The sequence below is a fragment of the Typopeltis vanoorti genome, chromosome 6 (assembly GCF_054136105.1).
Source record: "Typopeltis vanoorti isolate ZY-2024b chromosome 6, IOZ_Tvanoo_1.0, whole genome shotgun sequence".
In the NCBI taxonomy this organism is placed as follows: domain Eukaryota; kingdom Metazoa; phylum Arthropoda; class Arachnida; order Uropygi; family Thelyphonidae; genus Typopeltis; species Typopeltis vanoorti.
Window position 1 is genome coordinate 104,813,322 of NC_143554.1, and position 17,394 is coordinate 104,830,715.

A 17,394-nucleotide genomic window follows, 5' to 3' on the forward strand; every position below is an offset into this window, starting at 1 on the left:
GGTTTCTCATTTCTGGGTATATACGAGCATAACTTCCTTACATGACCTTCTTCGTGGCAGTAAAAGCAATGAGCAGCAACAGTAATATAAAAGGTGTAGGGTACTCCGTCTATTTCTGTGTTGATTATTTTGGATATGGAGCCGATTGTATTGTCACCAAAGTGCATTAGAGCCTGTCTTCTGAAGCTCTTGATGTGAGCGAATTCAGACCTAGTTGTAGAGGCGTGTAGAATTTGGATTTTACCCGTCACTGTGCAGTATTTTGATAGTAATTCGCCGCAAAGCAGTTGATAGCTTATTTCTGGTGGGACATTCGACACTGTTACTTTTGTAGGAGCAAGCGCGATTGGTGAGACATTCACGTGGCATGCTCCGATGTCTATTCCCTTTTCAATTAATGTCTCAGACCAAGATGCGTTGTTAAAATACATTTGTATGGTTCCGGCAACTCTTGAAATGCGAGTTATATTTTTTGGGGGAACATGCTGAACTACTGCGTCTAGATACTTTTCTAGTGAAGTATTTTTGATTGCGAAAATTACAATTCGGTTGTCTTGGGAAACGCGGTTTGCTAGCTGAATGTTTGCACGTGCGGTAGTCGTTGTCCCAGTATTAATTCGCATTGTATTAATGTTGGCATAAGAGAGAGAGAGTACTGACCTTTGTCCGTTGTTGTCAGGGGGGGGGGGGCTGATACTGATGTCTTTTCTATCTCTGGAACTGTGGCTGTCATCTTTTCCTTGGTTTTCGGAATCCTGCGACCTTGGACCGATTCCTGCTGAGCTCGGGCGTGGACCGGCTGCTGGTGGTGATATGCTGGGATTTTTACTGGCCATTGCTTTGGGCAAATCCGAGGAAATGTAAGCTATCACAATTTCCCGGCACTCGAAGGCATACCATTTATATATACCACTAAATTTTTGTCAGTTTACCAAAATGATAAGCATTAAGTTCAAGAATAAGCAAACTTGGGAGATAGATTCGATTCCTTTTATGATAACTTTAAGCAATATAAAATTTGTTATCTTAAATGCACCCCTTTCTATATTAAACTTAAATACAGAATCCTTATTATATTCCCATAATTTCTCAACAGTCTCTCTTAAATTGAAAATCTCATCCTAACAACCTCTCTATTTAACATGAGCGAAGCTCTTTTCCTTACATTCAACAATTTTTCTTATTATACTTGCATAAACTATATTTAGAACACTTGGTAGGAAACTCCTCTGTAATTCTAACATTTGGTTATATTTTCTTTTTTTTTTAATAGATAGGCACTATGACAGCTCTACTTCAATCATTTGGAATTTGAACTTCTGACTACGCTTTCTGAATTACACAATACAGCCACTGTAAACTAAACTTTTATACTTCCATATTTATGGTCAAATCTCATCTATGACAGCTGATTTCCAAATTTCAGGTTTCTGATAGCTTCATTTCTATTTCAGGTTTCTGATAGCTTCATTTCTATTTCACGTTATCATATTTACTCGAATATAACTCGCACGTTTTTTTCCAAAAAAATTAAAGTTAAAAAATCATGGTGCGAGATATATGCAGGAATTTTCAGAAACTAAAGTTTTTCAGGAAAAAAATTAAATTGACATCATATAATTTAGAATTGCTCACATTATTTATAAAATGAATTCATTTAAATTTTAATTATGATTGTTATTTACATGATCAGCCAATCACCTTTATCACGAGATATATTTGAATCTTTAGTGACAATACTTCTGCAATTAAATAAAAGCAAACAGGTTCATTATTGCATTCCTTACATCATTTCGGAATCATAAGATTATCATGATTTAAAAAAACTGAAAATGGGTATGACTTACCAAGAATCTCCTATTTGCTTTCGCTACTTCAATTTCAAGAATGGTTGCCTCATGTGCACTGTCAAGGTCATCTACCCAAATAGCATCATCTTCGCTCTCATCCAGGGTATTAGAGATGCCAGTTTTTAGAAAACTCTTAGCAATTATTTCTGGCAAAATCATGTCTCTAGCTCTCAAAATCCAGTTGCACAACAGTTCTAATGATGTTCTCTTAATCTTCCGTGCCAGACTCAGGCCGTAGCTGCCAGCTGCAATCCACTTGATGTAGAATTTTCGCACATAGTCCTCGAATGGTTTCTGATCGATGCATCCAAAGTGCATCGCTCAGAGAAGGTGTAAAATGCAGACAAGGTGTAAGACCATCAGGAATAATGGCCATATTGGTCTTCATATCCAAAAGTTGTTTTGCTATTTCAAAATCTAAGTGTCTGTGAAAACTATTCCTCATGAGGAGAGTCCAGTGTCAAACAGTTTGCGGCAATTGGCCCTTGGCTGTTTGTCCCAAACTGTTCTAATCCAATCTTGTACCAGTGCAGCATCCATCCATTCTTTTTCTTGAACTCTTTCATGAAATCCAGGAGAAAATTTTCCCTTTGGCATTGTTTTGAATATTACGTAAGGAGGTAAATTTCTTCTATCTGCAGTAATTGCGAGATGATGCATTGCTGTTTTTCAGTTGTGCACATTATCACATTTTTTCACCTTTTTTCTGTTACTGTTGTCTGGTGCGGCACATCAAAATTGAGGGGTTTTGATCAGCATTGGCTATTTGTGATAACATATAGTTATTGTTCTTCCTAAGTTGAATCACACAGAGATGAAAATCCATCTCTTTATCCTCAAAATCTTTTGGCATTCTTTGGCAAAGGGATGTCTTTCGACGAAGGGAAATACTTTTCCTCTTCATGAATCTCACGATCCAATCTTGGGTCACTTTTATTAACAAAAGATTGCATGAATCAACAACAAAGGCAAGTCAACTATTGTTGAGTTGAAATGCTGATTCTTTTCAACCAAATTCCAAAATATCTGAAATTGCCATAACAACATTCACTATCTATTTCTTAGAGTTTTAAACTTTTTTCATGTGCGAGGTATATGTAAAACGTTTTTCTTTTCTCATAAAGTAAATCAGGGGTGCAAGATATAAGCGAGGGTGAGTTATATTTGAGTAAATACAGTAATATATATCCTTAAATGCATTTCTATTGAATATTTTCTACCACTGTTCTATCACTTCATGTATCATTAAACCATCTTTTAAAGCAATTACTTCAGACATCTAAAATATCTTCAGTTTTAATGTTGCCTTAATTATCTCTAATTCCTTTTACAGTATTCTGCCTTTATTACTATTTTCAAACATTCTCCAGAACATTTTGTCACATTCCCAATTTTCATCTTCAATATTCTTTCAAATATTTCCATGACTTTTGTTTATCTACTTTTATACATTTTTCTCTATATTCTCTAGGAATACTTGATAGGACTTGAGATGAATTTCTTCTTTTTCACATTGCCTCCTTAACTTCCTGAGTCCTCTATGAAGTTCTGAATTTTCTATCCTTGCAGACCACGTGTCTCTCTGGTTGAATATCAGTTTTCTTCAGAGTATGCCAAAAAGTCTTCAAGATTTGGTTCTTGTTTTCAAACTTTTTCATTTTTTCCTGAAAAAATTTTGTATATACTTGAATCTAGAGTTCACCACTTTGAAAGCTTTTCAAATTTGATTGTGTTTAAATCTTAATTTTCTTATAATGATATTTATTTTCATCCTACTAAAAATAAAAGGGTGATCACTTTCTATTTCAAATCTACTGTATACTTTTGGGTCATCCTAAATCAGTGTCAGGTATCACTACAACAAGAGTATTGTCAAATAAGACTTTTCTTATTTCTTGCGTCTTCTCTCCATGTAAATTTTTAAACATCATTGTGGTGGAACATGGTGTCAGTAATGACTAGTCCATGTAGTGAACAGAAATCCAGCAAGTAATTATCATTATTGCTAGCTTTGCTCTTTTCTCCAAATTATTAGCTTTGCTTCTCTCTTTTTTTTTTTTTTTTTTGTCTCTTATCTGTCTTGAAATTTGCATGATAATTAAAACCAAGCATTAGGAAGCATAGCTAAAACTGAGTTAATAGTAAATAAAGTAAATATTTCTATTTTTCCTTCTAGACATAGCTGTTAGTATTTTTAAGCAATATGATCCTTCTCCTTCCTTATTTAATGGACTGCCATATTTAGAAATTGTTGAAATATGTATTATGCACTTAACTATTGGTCTGGTTAGCCAAATGGGAAGCAAACCTACTCTTCAACCAACACAAATGTGTTGGTTGAAGAGTAGGTTTGCTTCCCATGCGCTCAAATCTCACTGTGAGCTCCAATGTGTTCTTTAGGTAAGAGAAAAAATTCACTGCCCACTGCCAGACCACCATCCTGCTTATAGAAGATATGCTTAAGTTGCTTGAAAAGGTTCTATGTTTAGTCTCTAAAGCAGAGTTTCTCAATTATGTAGCTCATAGTAAACCAGTAGTACTGATGTGTGATAGGTTTATAAACTTTTGGGACTGGAAGTTTTTACACTTGGTTATGCTATAAATTAAAGATTTCAAGAAATTATATTCTTGGTTTAATCTGCATTACTTCAATCTTGCATCACTTCTGGGTCTGGCTCTCACTGATGAAACCTCAATAAAGGTTGAAATTGGTATGGGTAGTGGCCCTTCCCATAATGCATAGCATTATGGGAAGGGTCACTTTATTTGCCCAGTCCTTGAAGTTACTTCAGGCACAAACTTTGCTTACACTTGGATATAGGATTAAACCAAGAATATAATTTCTTGGCATCTTTAAAACTTTTCAGATGAGAGATTCACATTAAAAAACAAGGATGTAAAAGGGGGGGGGGAAGGGGAACAACAATGTATGCCTTTATATACTCCTTATTTCAAACTGTCTTCCCTCCACAAGAAAGAGGTAGAAAATGGCAAGAAAGAAGTACTAAGACCTGTACGACAACCAAATTATTGTACAGAAAACAAATCTATATCAAAATTTTAAGTATGTGTTTTATTATGTTCTAAATTCATCAAAATTTTAAGTATGTGTTTTATTATGTTCTAAATTCATTTTTTGCTAATTGAGTGTTCTATGATCATTAAATTCCTGATAAATACCCTGGGAGAGTCAGGATATTATGACAATATTACATGAAAAGTTTACTTTATTACCTACTTCCTATCAACAATTTTCCTCCAAATTAAACTGTTATCTGTCAGGACTTCAATATCATCAGATTTTATATTTATGTCTTCTAAGGCATTTTTGAATGCATCAGTGCATCTACATCTTGGTATTCCTCTGGATCTTTTTTCCTGCCATATTCCATCTTGGCATTAACTGTTTTGGTAACCTTCCTCTCCTGTTCTGTTTAACTGACCACACCACCTTACATTAGTTCTGCTCATACATTCCTCAATAAGTTTTAAAAGAGGTAAACCGTGAGTAGACATATCGGTACACAATAAATAACGGAAAAAACTCACGTAGAAAGATTTATTAGTATAATTTTCGCCTGTGTGTCACAGGCATCTTCAGTACATTAAGCTCAAAATTAAACACTAACTGACAATTCCAAAAAGCGCCACCTAAGTAGCTGTAAGATAACTGAAAAGGTCAATAACTTTCCTTAAAAAAAAAAAAAAAAAATTAATACAATAAAAAGTTAGAAAAGATTAGCTGATTTGTAAAGTACTATCTCCCATAAAGGGGACCGTCGGATCTGTTTAAGTTAGGAGAACGAAGTAGAGTTTCATTATAAGAATTGCTCCATTAAAAGAACTTTGAGTAGTTTTAATATGTCTTCCTCTTCAAACACAGAGGAAATAACGCACATTACTATCCCTTATGTACAAGGCATCAGTGAACGTATAGCAAAAGTTTTAAAACCACTGAATATTTTTGTTGCCTTTCGACCGTTTCGAAAAATCTCCACCTTTCTCACTTCTCTAAGGACAAGCTTCCACATCTTAATCATCCAGGTGTCTACCAGATTCCGTGCTCTTGTGGATTATCTTATTTCGGACAAACGGGAAGATCTGCCTCTATTTGGCTAGAAGAACACCAATCTTATATTGAATACTTTAAACATGAAAAATCTGGACTTTCTGAACATGCCATCTTCACTAGACACAGAGTTCATTGGAGAAAGACAAGAGTTCTTCACAAAAGTCAGTTTCTCATGGAACGCCTTTATAAAGAAACATGTGAAACTCTACTTCATTCTCCTAACTTAAACAGATCCGACGGCTTATGTCTATCCCCTTTATGGGAGATAGTACTTTACAAATCAGCTAATCTTTCCTAACTTTTTATTGTATTCATTTTAAGGAAAGTTATTGACCTTTTTAGTTATCTTACACTAGCTACTTAGGTGGCACTTTTTGGAATTGTCAGTTAGTGTTTAATTTTGAGCTTAATGTACTGAAGATGCCTGTGATACACAGGCGAAAATTATACTAATAAATAATCTTTCTACATGAGTTTTTTCCATTATTTATTGTGTACCCATACATTCCTGAATAGTAACAATGTCAAGTTCCTTCCTAATATCTTTATTTTTAATATAGTACTACCACTAATGTCATCTCTTCACTCAGAATTTTTCTCGGAACTGTTATAACCTACGGTCTCCAGTCTTTGATGAAGTCTTTTACTTCACCCAGCTCTCAGCCATAAGTTACAAGTGGTTTGAACAGTCTTATATATATAGCAAGTTTAGTGTTTTGTCTAATCTCTATCTCTCTCTTATTCTGCATAAATTTATTCAGTTGGCTTCCTATCATACCAGCTTTGTAAATTCTGTTGTCTATTTCCATATTTAGTTTCCATCTTCACTAAAAATTGTGCCTAAACAGCTGAAATGTTTTATTTGTTCTATAGGCTCTCACTATTCCTGCCTATTTGATAATCTTTGTCTTTTTTTTGCCAATTTGCATACAATTTATTGCAGCTGTTATTTAATTTGCAAACAACTGCAAACAACTGTTGAATCTGTTTTTAGAGGTACAACATCATCAACATCAACTAAAGAGCTGAGTTACATACCTACAATTTTGATAATAAGCCTAATGTCACTTTCCTTCAAAAAGTGATCCATATAGGTCAGTGGTGTTCAAACTATGGGTCACGATGACATCCATCTCTGTGAATAGTAACGTAATGCAATATTTTATTAACTGCAAGTAAATATCATTAAGTAGCTGAAAAGTAAAAACAAAATAACAAAAATTTTTCTGTTCATAATTACATATAACTATATAACCACAAACTTACAATGTAAAGTAGCACTTTCATTTTTGCTTCAAATTAAAAATATGAGTACAGAAACAGACCAAATGCAGAAGATAATCTTCAACGTGTACTTTCCTCAACAGTGCTCAGGATCAAGCAGCTAGCCATCAGGGCATCCCCTAGGAATTTTGCCGCCCCTTCCCTCTTATTTTTCATATAGTTTATGCCAATTTTGCTGCCCCAAAAACACTTGCCGCCCCATAATGCAAATGCACATCTTGCACCATCAGTAGAGCCAGTCCTGCTAGCCAAAGAAAAACAAACACAACCTTCCTACTTTGTAAATGGTAAGCAATATTACTTTTACATGAAAACAGAAATAAATTCCAAGTTCACTTTGCATTTAAAAAAAAAAAATGGAGCTGGGGGAGGGGGATTCAAAGGTTCTTTAACAACCCAGTAAGTCACTAACATAAAGTGTATGTAACCTTTCTTACTAATGAATATAGACGTGTTGTGTATTTTGTATACATATACTTTCATAACATTAGTATTTTTGTGCAATGGTGCAGAGTACAACCATGACTGGAAAAAGGAAATGTTTTTCAAAAGTGAACAAATGCATAAATGCACGAAAACTGATCTGCAGATGAAAAGGAAAATTATAAACAGAAAAAAAATAATAATAATTATCTAGTACTTATCTGATAATTCTTACTAAATAACTTAAGGAAATTACAACATACATTATTGTTATACATTAAATTAAACTTTAATATATTTCCAATATTTCAAGCAACATTACGTTGGCATCTTCAAAGGAACTTACAATAGAGACACATACATGCAGGCACTAAACACATTAAATGAGAAACGAAGCGAGGAAGCTATGGTTTCCATAAAAGTCCTGATGGTGCCCTCCTAGCGGGCTATGTAGGTATTCTTGACCATTGGGTTGAAAGTCTCCTGATGTAAGCCTCCCAAATTTGGGGCAGTCTCATGCAACCAAATTTGTTGAGGTTTGGCATGTTTCTTAGGGCTGAGGCTGATTCCATGAATAGTCTTTCAAATTTAAACTTGCTATGGTGTACTATTGTGACTTTTTTCCACCGTATTCTGTGGTGTGTATCCAAAGCATGGTCTGCAAGACCAGAGTGGCTGTACTGGTGAAACTGGATATAGTCCTTGTGTTCTGAAGTTATGATATTCGCTGTCCTGCCTGTTTGGCTAAAGTAGGACAACTTACAGCTGCAAGGGACCTGGTATACACCAGGTAGGTCTAGGGGGAGTGGTTGGTCTTTAGTGGAGCGGATAAGCTCTGGATAAGCCTTAAACTCTTCCCCACATAAACCAACTATATAGCTTCGCTACGTTAATGATGTGTTCGCTATTTGACCACATGGCTCTGATACATTCCTCTCCTTCTAAACCCACTTAAACAACCAACACCCCAGAATTAAGCTCACCCTGGAAAAAGAGGGAAAACAACAGCCTCCATTTCCTAGACACACTAGTCACCCTCCAGCCTAATGGAACCTTGGGTTTCTCAGTTTATAGAAAACCCACCCATACAGTCAAATACATTCACCAACAATCCCATCATTTCCCCCCCCCCGCCCTTAACAACAATATGGAATTATTAAGACACTATACAACAGGGCTAAGCTAATATGTTCAAATGACAATGCCCTAACCAATGAACTAAATCACATCCTCCACACTTTTTCAGCAACAGCTACCCTTCCCCCCCCCCAAAAAAAGAAAAATCCAAAAAATATTATTTAAACCAGTAAACCACAGCCCCCCCCCCCCCACCCATTCACAACAAGGATTACTCTAAATCTATCACCATTCCCTACATCCAAGGCACCTTGGAAAAAATTACAAATCCTAAAAAAACATGACTCGAACTCTTGTTACAAACCATAAAAAAAATTGGCATCCCTTATCTGCTCCACTAAAGACCAACCACTTTCACTAGACCTACCTGGTGCATACCAGGTCCCCTTATAGCTGTACGTTGTCCTACTTTGGCCAAACAGGCAGGACAGCAAATATCAGAATTTCAGAACACAAGGACTACATCCAGTTTCACCAATACAGCCATTCTGGTCTTGCAGACCATGCTCTGGATATATGCCACAGAATATGGTGGAAGAAAGCCACAATAGTACACCATAGCAAGTTTAAATTTGAAAGACTAATCATGGAATCAGCCTCAGCCCTAAGAAACATGCCAAACCTCAACAAATTTGGTTGCATGAGACTGCCCCAAATTTGAGAGGCTTACATCAGGAGACCTTCAGCCCAATGGCTAAGAATACCTACATAGTCCGCTAGGGGGCACCATCAGGACTTTTAAAAAAACCATAGCTTCCTCGCTTTGTTTCTCATTTACTGTGTTTAGTGCCTGTGTGCATGTGTCTTTATTGTAAGTTCCTTTGAAGATAGCAACGTGATGCAGAAATATTGGAAATATATTAAAGTTTAATTTAATGTATATTCTATTGTATGTTGTCATTTCCTTAAGTTATTTAGTAAGCATGTACAACAAACGTCTAAGCCTTTCTACAAGAATTATCTGATAATTATCTTTAAAAAATTCCGTACAAGATACATGTGTCCTAATGCATATTTAGAAGCTTTTAGAACTGATTTTTGATTTCAAAATTGATTTTGACATTTTTTTTTATTGCAACAGGAATTAAAAATGTCTTTATCATAAGTTGCCCTAATTATGTGCACATGCAACACACATGAATGTGATGCTTCCATGACATAATGCATTTTAGTGGCAAAAATTTCTGGATACCACTAAAGATGCTCTCAAAGTCAATATGAAGGTGAACAAATTATGCTTTTAACCTGTTATTGAGAGCTTTATAAAGAGAAGAAAAAGTCACTGTTCAGTCATCTCTTGATACTTTTATGCAAAAAGGTTAAACAGCAAAATTAAACATCATTTATTTTTTCATATTATATATACTTTATTATATTACTTTGCCTTAATAATTACATACTGAAATCTAATCTGTGTGTGCATCTGTGAATGAAACAAACAGAAATGACCTTTAAAACATGTTAACACATCTGTAGTAGTAGTAGTAGTACAGAATATACCAAGTATAGTATATCTGCAAACGTTACACTAACATGCAGGACTGTTACCTATACAGACAAAAACACACATTACATATTACAAATGTAAAATATATTACATATGTTTCAAATATTAAAAAAATACAAATATAAATATATTACAAATATAAAAGTATATTACAAATATTAAAAAAAAAAAATAACAATGTTGAAGGGTTTCTTAATTTCAGACACCTTAATATATAAAAGGGCAATATTAATCTGATCTAACCTAATGCAAATCAAATCTGCTCACAACTATACTAATCCATGGAGATTAGTATAGTTGATTTATGACAACATGAGTCAGTGAGTCATTATCTCTGAGTCAATGTCAGAGATAATGCATATTAACAAATATTTTTTGGAGAACAACATTTATTCATTCTATATTTAAAGAAGTTACCAATAATTTCCAGAAGATGTTCCATTCTTTCTTGGGGATAAGGAGGTATAGCTTGATCCTGTTTCCACAAATCATCTAAGACAGTAAAAACCATTTCTAACAAATCAAGACATTCACTTAATTGTAGAACTTTTAAAGAAGTAAAATTTTTCTTGAGTCGCTCAAGAAGCTTCAAAAATATATCAGCCCTTTGTTTCTGTGATCTCTCTTTGGTCTCATGTGCAAAATCAGCCCAGTACATGTATTCATCATTGACAGTTAAAATGCCTATAAAAGAATAAATAAATAAAAGCATATATGGAGAAGGAATTTTTTTTTCAAATTTTCATAAACATTATGGCTTCACCATTATGATTATTACTCATTATCAATTATTCATCATTATAAAGATTATTAGAATCTTAGAAATAACACCTACATTTAAACTAATGTTTCTAAATTTAGTTATACTATTGACACAAACCTCACGTCTATAAAATGGAATTATAAGAATTAGATTGTGTAGTAGAGAAAGGAAAGTGATTTAAATGAAGCGAATCCACATGCACATACACATGCAGGGTATATATCATCAAATTCCTGATATATACCCTCAAGGGTTGTACAGGATATGATAGTACTACATGAAAACTTTACATCATTGCTAACTTCCCATCTACAATTTTCCTACAAATCAATCTGTTACTTGTCAAGCCACCAACATTCTCAGCTCTTATATATATTCTCTCTTCTAAGGCACTTTATCTTGGTCTTCCTCAGGGTCTTTTTCCTGCCAACTAGGCAGAGAACAACTGTTTTTTATTATTATTATTATTATTTCGGGCGACTCCAGGAGTCCTTAGACTCATCAAGGGAGGCCCTAAACATCATGTCTACACAACTATGCGATTACATTCTCACAGTATCTATCATACCTTGTCTTGAACTCATTCACCGTCATAGCACCCACAACAGACTCTGGCAGCTTATTCCACTCATTTACCACACGAAAAGTAAAGAACCCAGCTCTAACACCCCTGCTAACCACACTCTTGCCCAGCTTCCATAGGTGTCCCCTAGTTCTCCCACTACTAGTCCTGATCTCAAAAATATCCTCTGAATTAATCCTATAGAATCCCTTTAGCAATTTGAATGTCTCAATCATATCTCCCCTCCTCCGCCTATCAACTAGTTTCTGCAACCCAAAAATCTTCAACCTGTTCTCATATGGTTCATTCCATAGACCTGTTATCATCTTAGTCACTCACCTCTGGATCCTCTCCACCTCCTCCCCATCAAGAAGGAACCTAGGTGACCAAATCTGGGCACAGTAGTCGAGATGAGGTCTTATCAAGGCTCGGTACAGAGGTACAATAACTTGCTTGTCTCTGCTCGTCAAGGTATTTTTCAACAACCAAGAGAGTTGATGAGCTGATTTAGCTACTTTTGCAGCGTGCCCCTAAACTTCATCTCCCTATCCACCAACACTCCCAAAGTCCCTGGCCTCATCAATCTCTTGGAGTACAGTTCCACCAATGTGGTATACTGCTGCTAATCTTTTCACCCCAAAATGCATAACCTTACATTTTGTCACATTAAATTGACATCCATTCTCCTTAGCCCAGAACTCCAATCTATCTAAGTCATCCTGCAAGACTTTGACATCTTCTGCATTCACTATTGCCCTACCCAACTTTGCATCATCAGCGAACAAATGAATTGTTCCACTTAGATCCTTCCCTATATCGTTAATGAACAGATTAAACAGCAGTGGTCCAAGAACAGAACCCTGCGCCACACCACTAGTCACAGGCCGTCTTTTGGACTCTACTCCTGAATAAACTACTCTTTGATATCACTCCATCAACCAACCACCTATCCATCTCACCAACCCTATATCCATTCCCATATGTTGTAGTTTACGGATTAGTATTCCATGTGGTATCCTGTCAAATGCCTTTGCCAGGTCCAGCAGTATCATTGTAAACCCATTTCCCTTATCCAGTTCAGCCGTCACCTTGTTATAAAACTTGAGCAAGTTACTGAAGCATGATCTACCCTTCACAAAGCCATGCTGTCCCCTGTACAGTATCTCGTTTTCATCAATCCATTCCTGTATTTTTCCCTTGACTACTTTCTCTAAGACCCTGACAACGACTCCTGATATGCTGATCAGTCGGTAATTTGCAACCGTAGTCTTGGATCCTCCTTTATGCAGTGAAACTATTTTCCTCTCTTTCCACACCTTCGGGACTAAGCCAGACCTGAGACTCAGATTAAACAACATGGTCAAGGGCACTGATAATTCTTTAGTCGCTTCACGCAAGACCCGTGCCAGTATACCATCCAGTCCCACAGATGTGTTCACATTAAGGTTCTGTAATAGACTAGTCACCTCCACTTCATTCATCACTATTTCCGTATAAACTAATGGTTCCTTCATTTTTTCAATGTCACCACCTGGATGATATGCTTTTGCAAAGTGCGCGCTCAGTAACCCCACTATATCGACTGATTCAGTGACCTAATTACCATCGTCATTCCTTAAAATCATTTTGCCTTGTACAGTTTTTTCTTGCTTGCAGCATATTGAAAGAACTATTTTGGATTCTCTTTTGCTTGCAAAGCTAGTTTCCTTTCATAATCCGCTTTTGCTTTTTTTACCACACTCGTTACCTTTCTCGCCTGCACTTTACACCGTTTGTGTGCCTGCAGGTCACCCCTTTCTTTAAATTCCCTCCACAGTTGCTTCTTTTTTTGCAGCTCAAGCTTAATGGTGTTATTCATCCATTTAACCCCTACTTGTTTTACTATTCGGACCCTAGGTATACAATCAGCCATTACCTCCTGTAAATGCTCCTTGACCACTTCCCATGCTCTATCGACATCCAGCCCTTGCAGTTGTACATGCCATGGCACTGAACCAAGCAATCTCCTAAGCTTGTCATACTTGCCAGCATGGTAATTCCACATATACCCTGTCTTAATCGAAAATTCCACACCTTTAGCCACCTCCCAGGTCAAGACCTTATGATCACTCTCACCAATAGGTGGCAACATGGTCATATTCATTAGTCAAATTCTCAGATGCTATTACCAGGTCAAGCACTCTCACACCCCTAGTATTTTCAATTACATGCTGTCTCAGATAGTTATCCCTTAATAATTGAATAAAATCCTTTTCCTTCCTCACATGTGTCCTCTCCTCCTTCCAATCAATGTTACCATAGTTGAAATTCCCCATAATAATTATCCTCCTTCCACTCATTTCATCAATTTCCCTATGCATACTATCTCCACCATCTATTCCATCACCTGGTCTATAGCAGCACCCAACTGTATATTTTATTCTGCCAGTCTCAATCTCACACCAAATAGCCTCAAATGAGCTCCTTTCACTATCCTGCAATAGAACTTCAATTCTTGGCTGCAGTTCATCAGCTATCATCAATAATACCCCTTCCCCCCATTTTATTCTCTCTGTCCCTCCTAAACGCACTATAACCTACACATTCTATCCCACTAACTATATCTTCTTCCGTCAGCCATGTTTCACTAATGCCAATAACCTGTGGCCAGGAAGAGCCAATCAAGGACAAAAATTCTTCCTTCTTGTTCCTAATACTCCTGGCATTAGTATACATGAAATGCAGTGATCCCTTAGTCCCACCCCTATACTGATATGTTATTCTAAATGACCCATTCCCATTTTTTGTCCTTAGTGCTGGCTTAGGTACATTATATACATTCTTACACTCATCTGTCTCACTGATGTCTGCATATCCATTCCCCCCCCCCTCCTTGGTAGTTCTAGTTTCCCTGGTTTTGCACATCCATTTTCACTTCATTCAGCAACACTCTTTCCAGTCTCTGCACACCAAGTCCATTCAAATGCAGGCCATCCGTCTTGTATAAGTCCTTTCGCCCTTCAAACTCATTCCACACGTCCACGAATTCCACACCACACCATCTGCATAACCTACGCATAATGTCATTTGCGATTATGGCCCTCCTCCTAAACTCCTCTCTGTCATACCGCAGCAACAGACTAACCATTCTAACTCTGTCACTCTTTTCTTTCACTACCTTTAACAATACTTTCAAGTCCTCTCTCAAGTTTTGCTAATCTTTCCTCTCCCATTCTGTTTAAGTGACCATACCACCTGATATTAGCTCTGCTAATGCATTCCTGGATGCTGACAATTTCAGATTCTTTCCTAGTATCCTCGTTGTTAACATGATATTGCCACTGATGCTATCTGTTCATGCCCCTAATCTTTCTCAGTACCTTCATATCTGTGGTCTCTAGTCTTTAGTCTAGTGTTTTACTTCTGACCCAGCTGTCAGATCTGTAAGTTAAAATCGGTTTGAACACTGTATTGAACACAGCTAATTTATTTTTTTGACTAATTTCTCTCTTATTCCATATAAATTGATTCAGTTGATTTCCTACCATACCAACTTTGTTGATTCTGTTGTCTATTTCCATATTTAATTTACCATCTTAACTAAAAATTGTGCCTAAGTAGCTGAAATGTTTAACTTGTTCTAAAGGTTCTCCATTCACAATACAGTTGATATTTCAATGCTTCTGCCTATTTTCATTGTCTTTGTCTTGTTACTTGTGACCTTTATACCATATCTATTGCAACAGTTAATTTAGTTGTAATTAATCTATTACAACAATTCAATTTAGTCAAGGAATCTTGCAGACTTATAGTGGATTTATTTAGAAATATAACTTCATCTGCATGAAACAAAGAGCTGAGATTAGCATCTCCAATTTTGATATCAAGTTTAATACCACTTTCCTTCATAATGTGATCCATACAGATAATCAATAATAGAGGGGACAATGTACATCCTTGTCTAACACCAGATCTAACATTAAACCATCTTCCTGTACTTCCTTCAATTCTAACTGCTGACTTACAACTCAAAGACTAAGCACTGCTTGATATAATGCCCCATTGACACCATATAACTGTAGCATTTTGAATAGCTTCTCTCTCTTGGCACCTTGTCATATGCCATTTCCAGATCTACAAAACTTAAATACAGATCTTTGTTATATTCCCATGATTTCTCAACTATTTGTCATAAAGTGAAAATCTGATTCTGACAGCCTCTATTTGGCCTGAATCTAGCTTGTTCTTCACAAGCTTTTCTTCCACAATTCTTCTCAACCGTTTCTCAAGTATACTTGCATAGATCTTCCCAAGAACACTCAGTAGGGAAATACCTCTGTAATTCTCACATTCAGTTTTATTTCCCTTTTTTATATATGGATACTATGAGAGCTCTGCTCCAATCAGGCCTGGACAGAGGGAATTCGTCCCTCTGTCCAGGCTTTCTGAACTATGCAGTGCAGCCACTGTAAGACTTTTATACCTCCATACTTGAGCATTTCTGGTCAAATATCATCTCCTGCTACCTTTCCACATTTCAGACTTTTGATGGAATTTTCTACTTGAAGTATGGTTATGTATTCCTGGCTGCATGCCTGGTCAGTGTTTTTTACCACTGTGCTGTCATCACTGCTTGTTTTATTTAGCAATTGTTCAAAGTAATTACTCCATATTTCAAGGATATCTTTTTCTCCTGTTTCTTCTTTTTCTCCTTTATCATCTCTAATTCCTTTTACAGCACTCTTTCTTTCATTTCTGAACTTCTTCAACAACCTCCAGAATATTGTGCCAGCTTCTTGATATTTCTTTTCTATATTCTTGCCAAAGTCCTCCCATGACTTTTGTTTAGCTAGTTTTACACAGTGTTTAGCATTGTTGCATTTGTCTCTGTATTCTCTAAGAGCACAAGCTGACTTATTTGAAAGGAACTTTTCATATGTTTTCTTCTTTTCCTTCACTGCCTCTTTAACTTCCTGTGTCCACCATGCAGTTCTGATTTTTCTATCCTGACAGACAACCTCACCACATGCCTCTCTGGCTGAATCAATCAGTTTTCTTCAGGGCTTGCCAATGAATCTCCAAGGTTTGGTTCCTGTTCTATAACTCTTTCATTTTTTCTTGAATGATGTTTGTGTATTTTAGTCTACAGTTCACATCTGAGAGCTGCTCAACTTTGATTAACTTTCTTATATGTTCTTTTTTTTCAATATCATATTCAATTTTATCCTGTTCAAGACAAAAATGGTTATCACTTCCAATTTCAAATCTCTGTACACTCTGGTGTCCTGCACCAGGGAGAAAACATCACTATCAACAATAAATAGTGAATGAGCCTTTTCTTATTACTTGCCTCTTCTCTCCATGTGAATTTGTGCACATTTCTTATGTTGCAACATTGTGTTAGTAATAACCAGTCCATGTCCTGAGCAGAAATCCAACGGGTATTTGCCATTATTATTAACTTTGCTCTTTTCTCCAAATTTTCCCAAAATATTTTTGTATGCCTGACAATCGTTTCCTACTCTGCTATTTAGATCCCCAACAAGGACCAACTTTTCCTTTTTCATTGTGTCAGTTGCTTTCTCTGAAGTCTCAAAAAATTCCTCCACTTCTACCTTAGTAGAACCTTCAGTGGGACCATAGGTACAAATAAGTTTCATTGTCCAGTTTCCCCATTCTCATATTTGCCTATTTATCCACATCACTCTACTTGAAATTGCATGCCATTCAAGAAGATTAGCCTCAAATTTAGTGTTGAATACTATGGCTATTCCTTCTTTTCCTTGATTGTAATTGCCTGAATATAACATTTTGTAT

At 36.2% G+C, this 17,394-nt stretch overlaps 1 protein-coding gene across 1 annotated transcript in view; it reads right to left on the minus strand.

Annotated features, from left to right (window-relative positions):
* The window catches only part of btv (dynein cytoplasmic heavy chain beethoven), a 1,245,321-nt gene that overhangs the window by 1,183,965 nt on the left and 43,962 nt on the right, over nt 1–17,394 (minus strand). Inside the window, exon 4 of the mRNA XM_090394552.1 lies at nt 10,691–10,957. Coding sequence (XP_090250678.1) covers nt 10,691–10,957 — 267 coding nt within the window. The remainder of the gene's footprint in view (nt 1–10,690; nt 10,958–17,394) is intronic.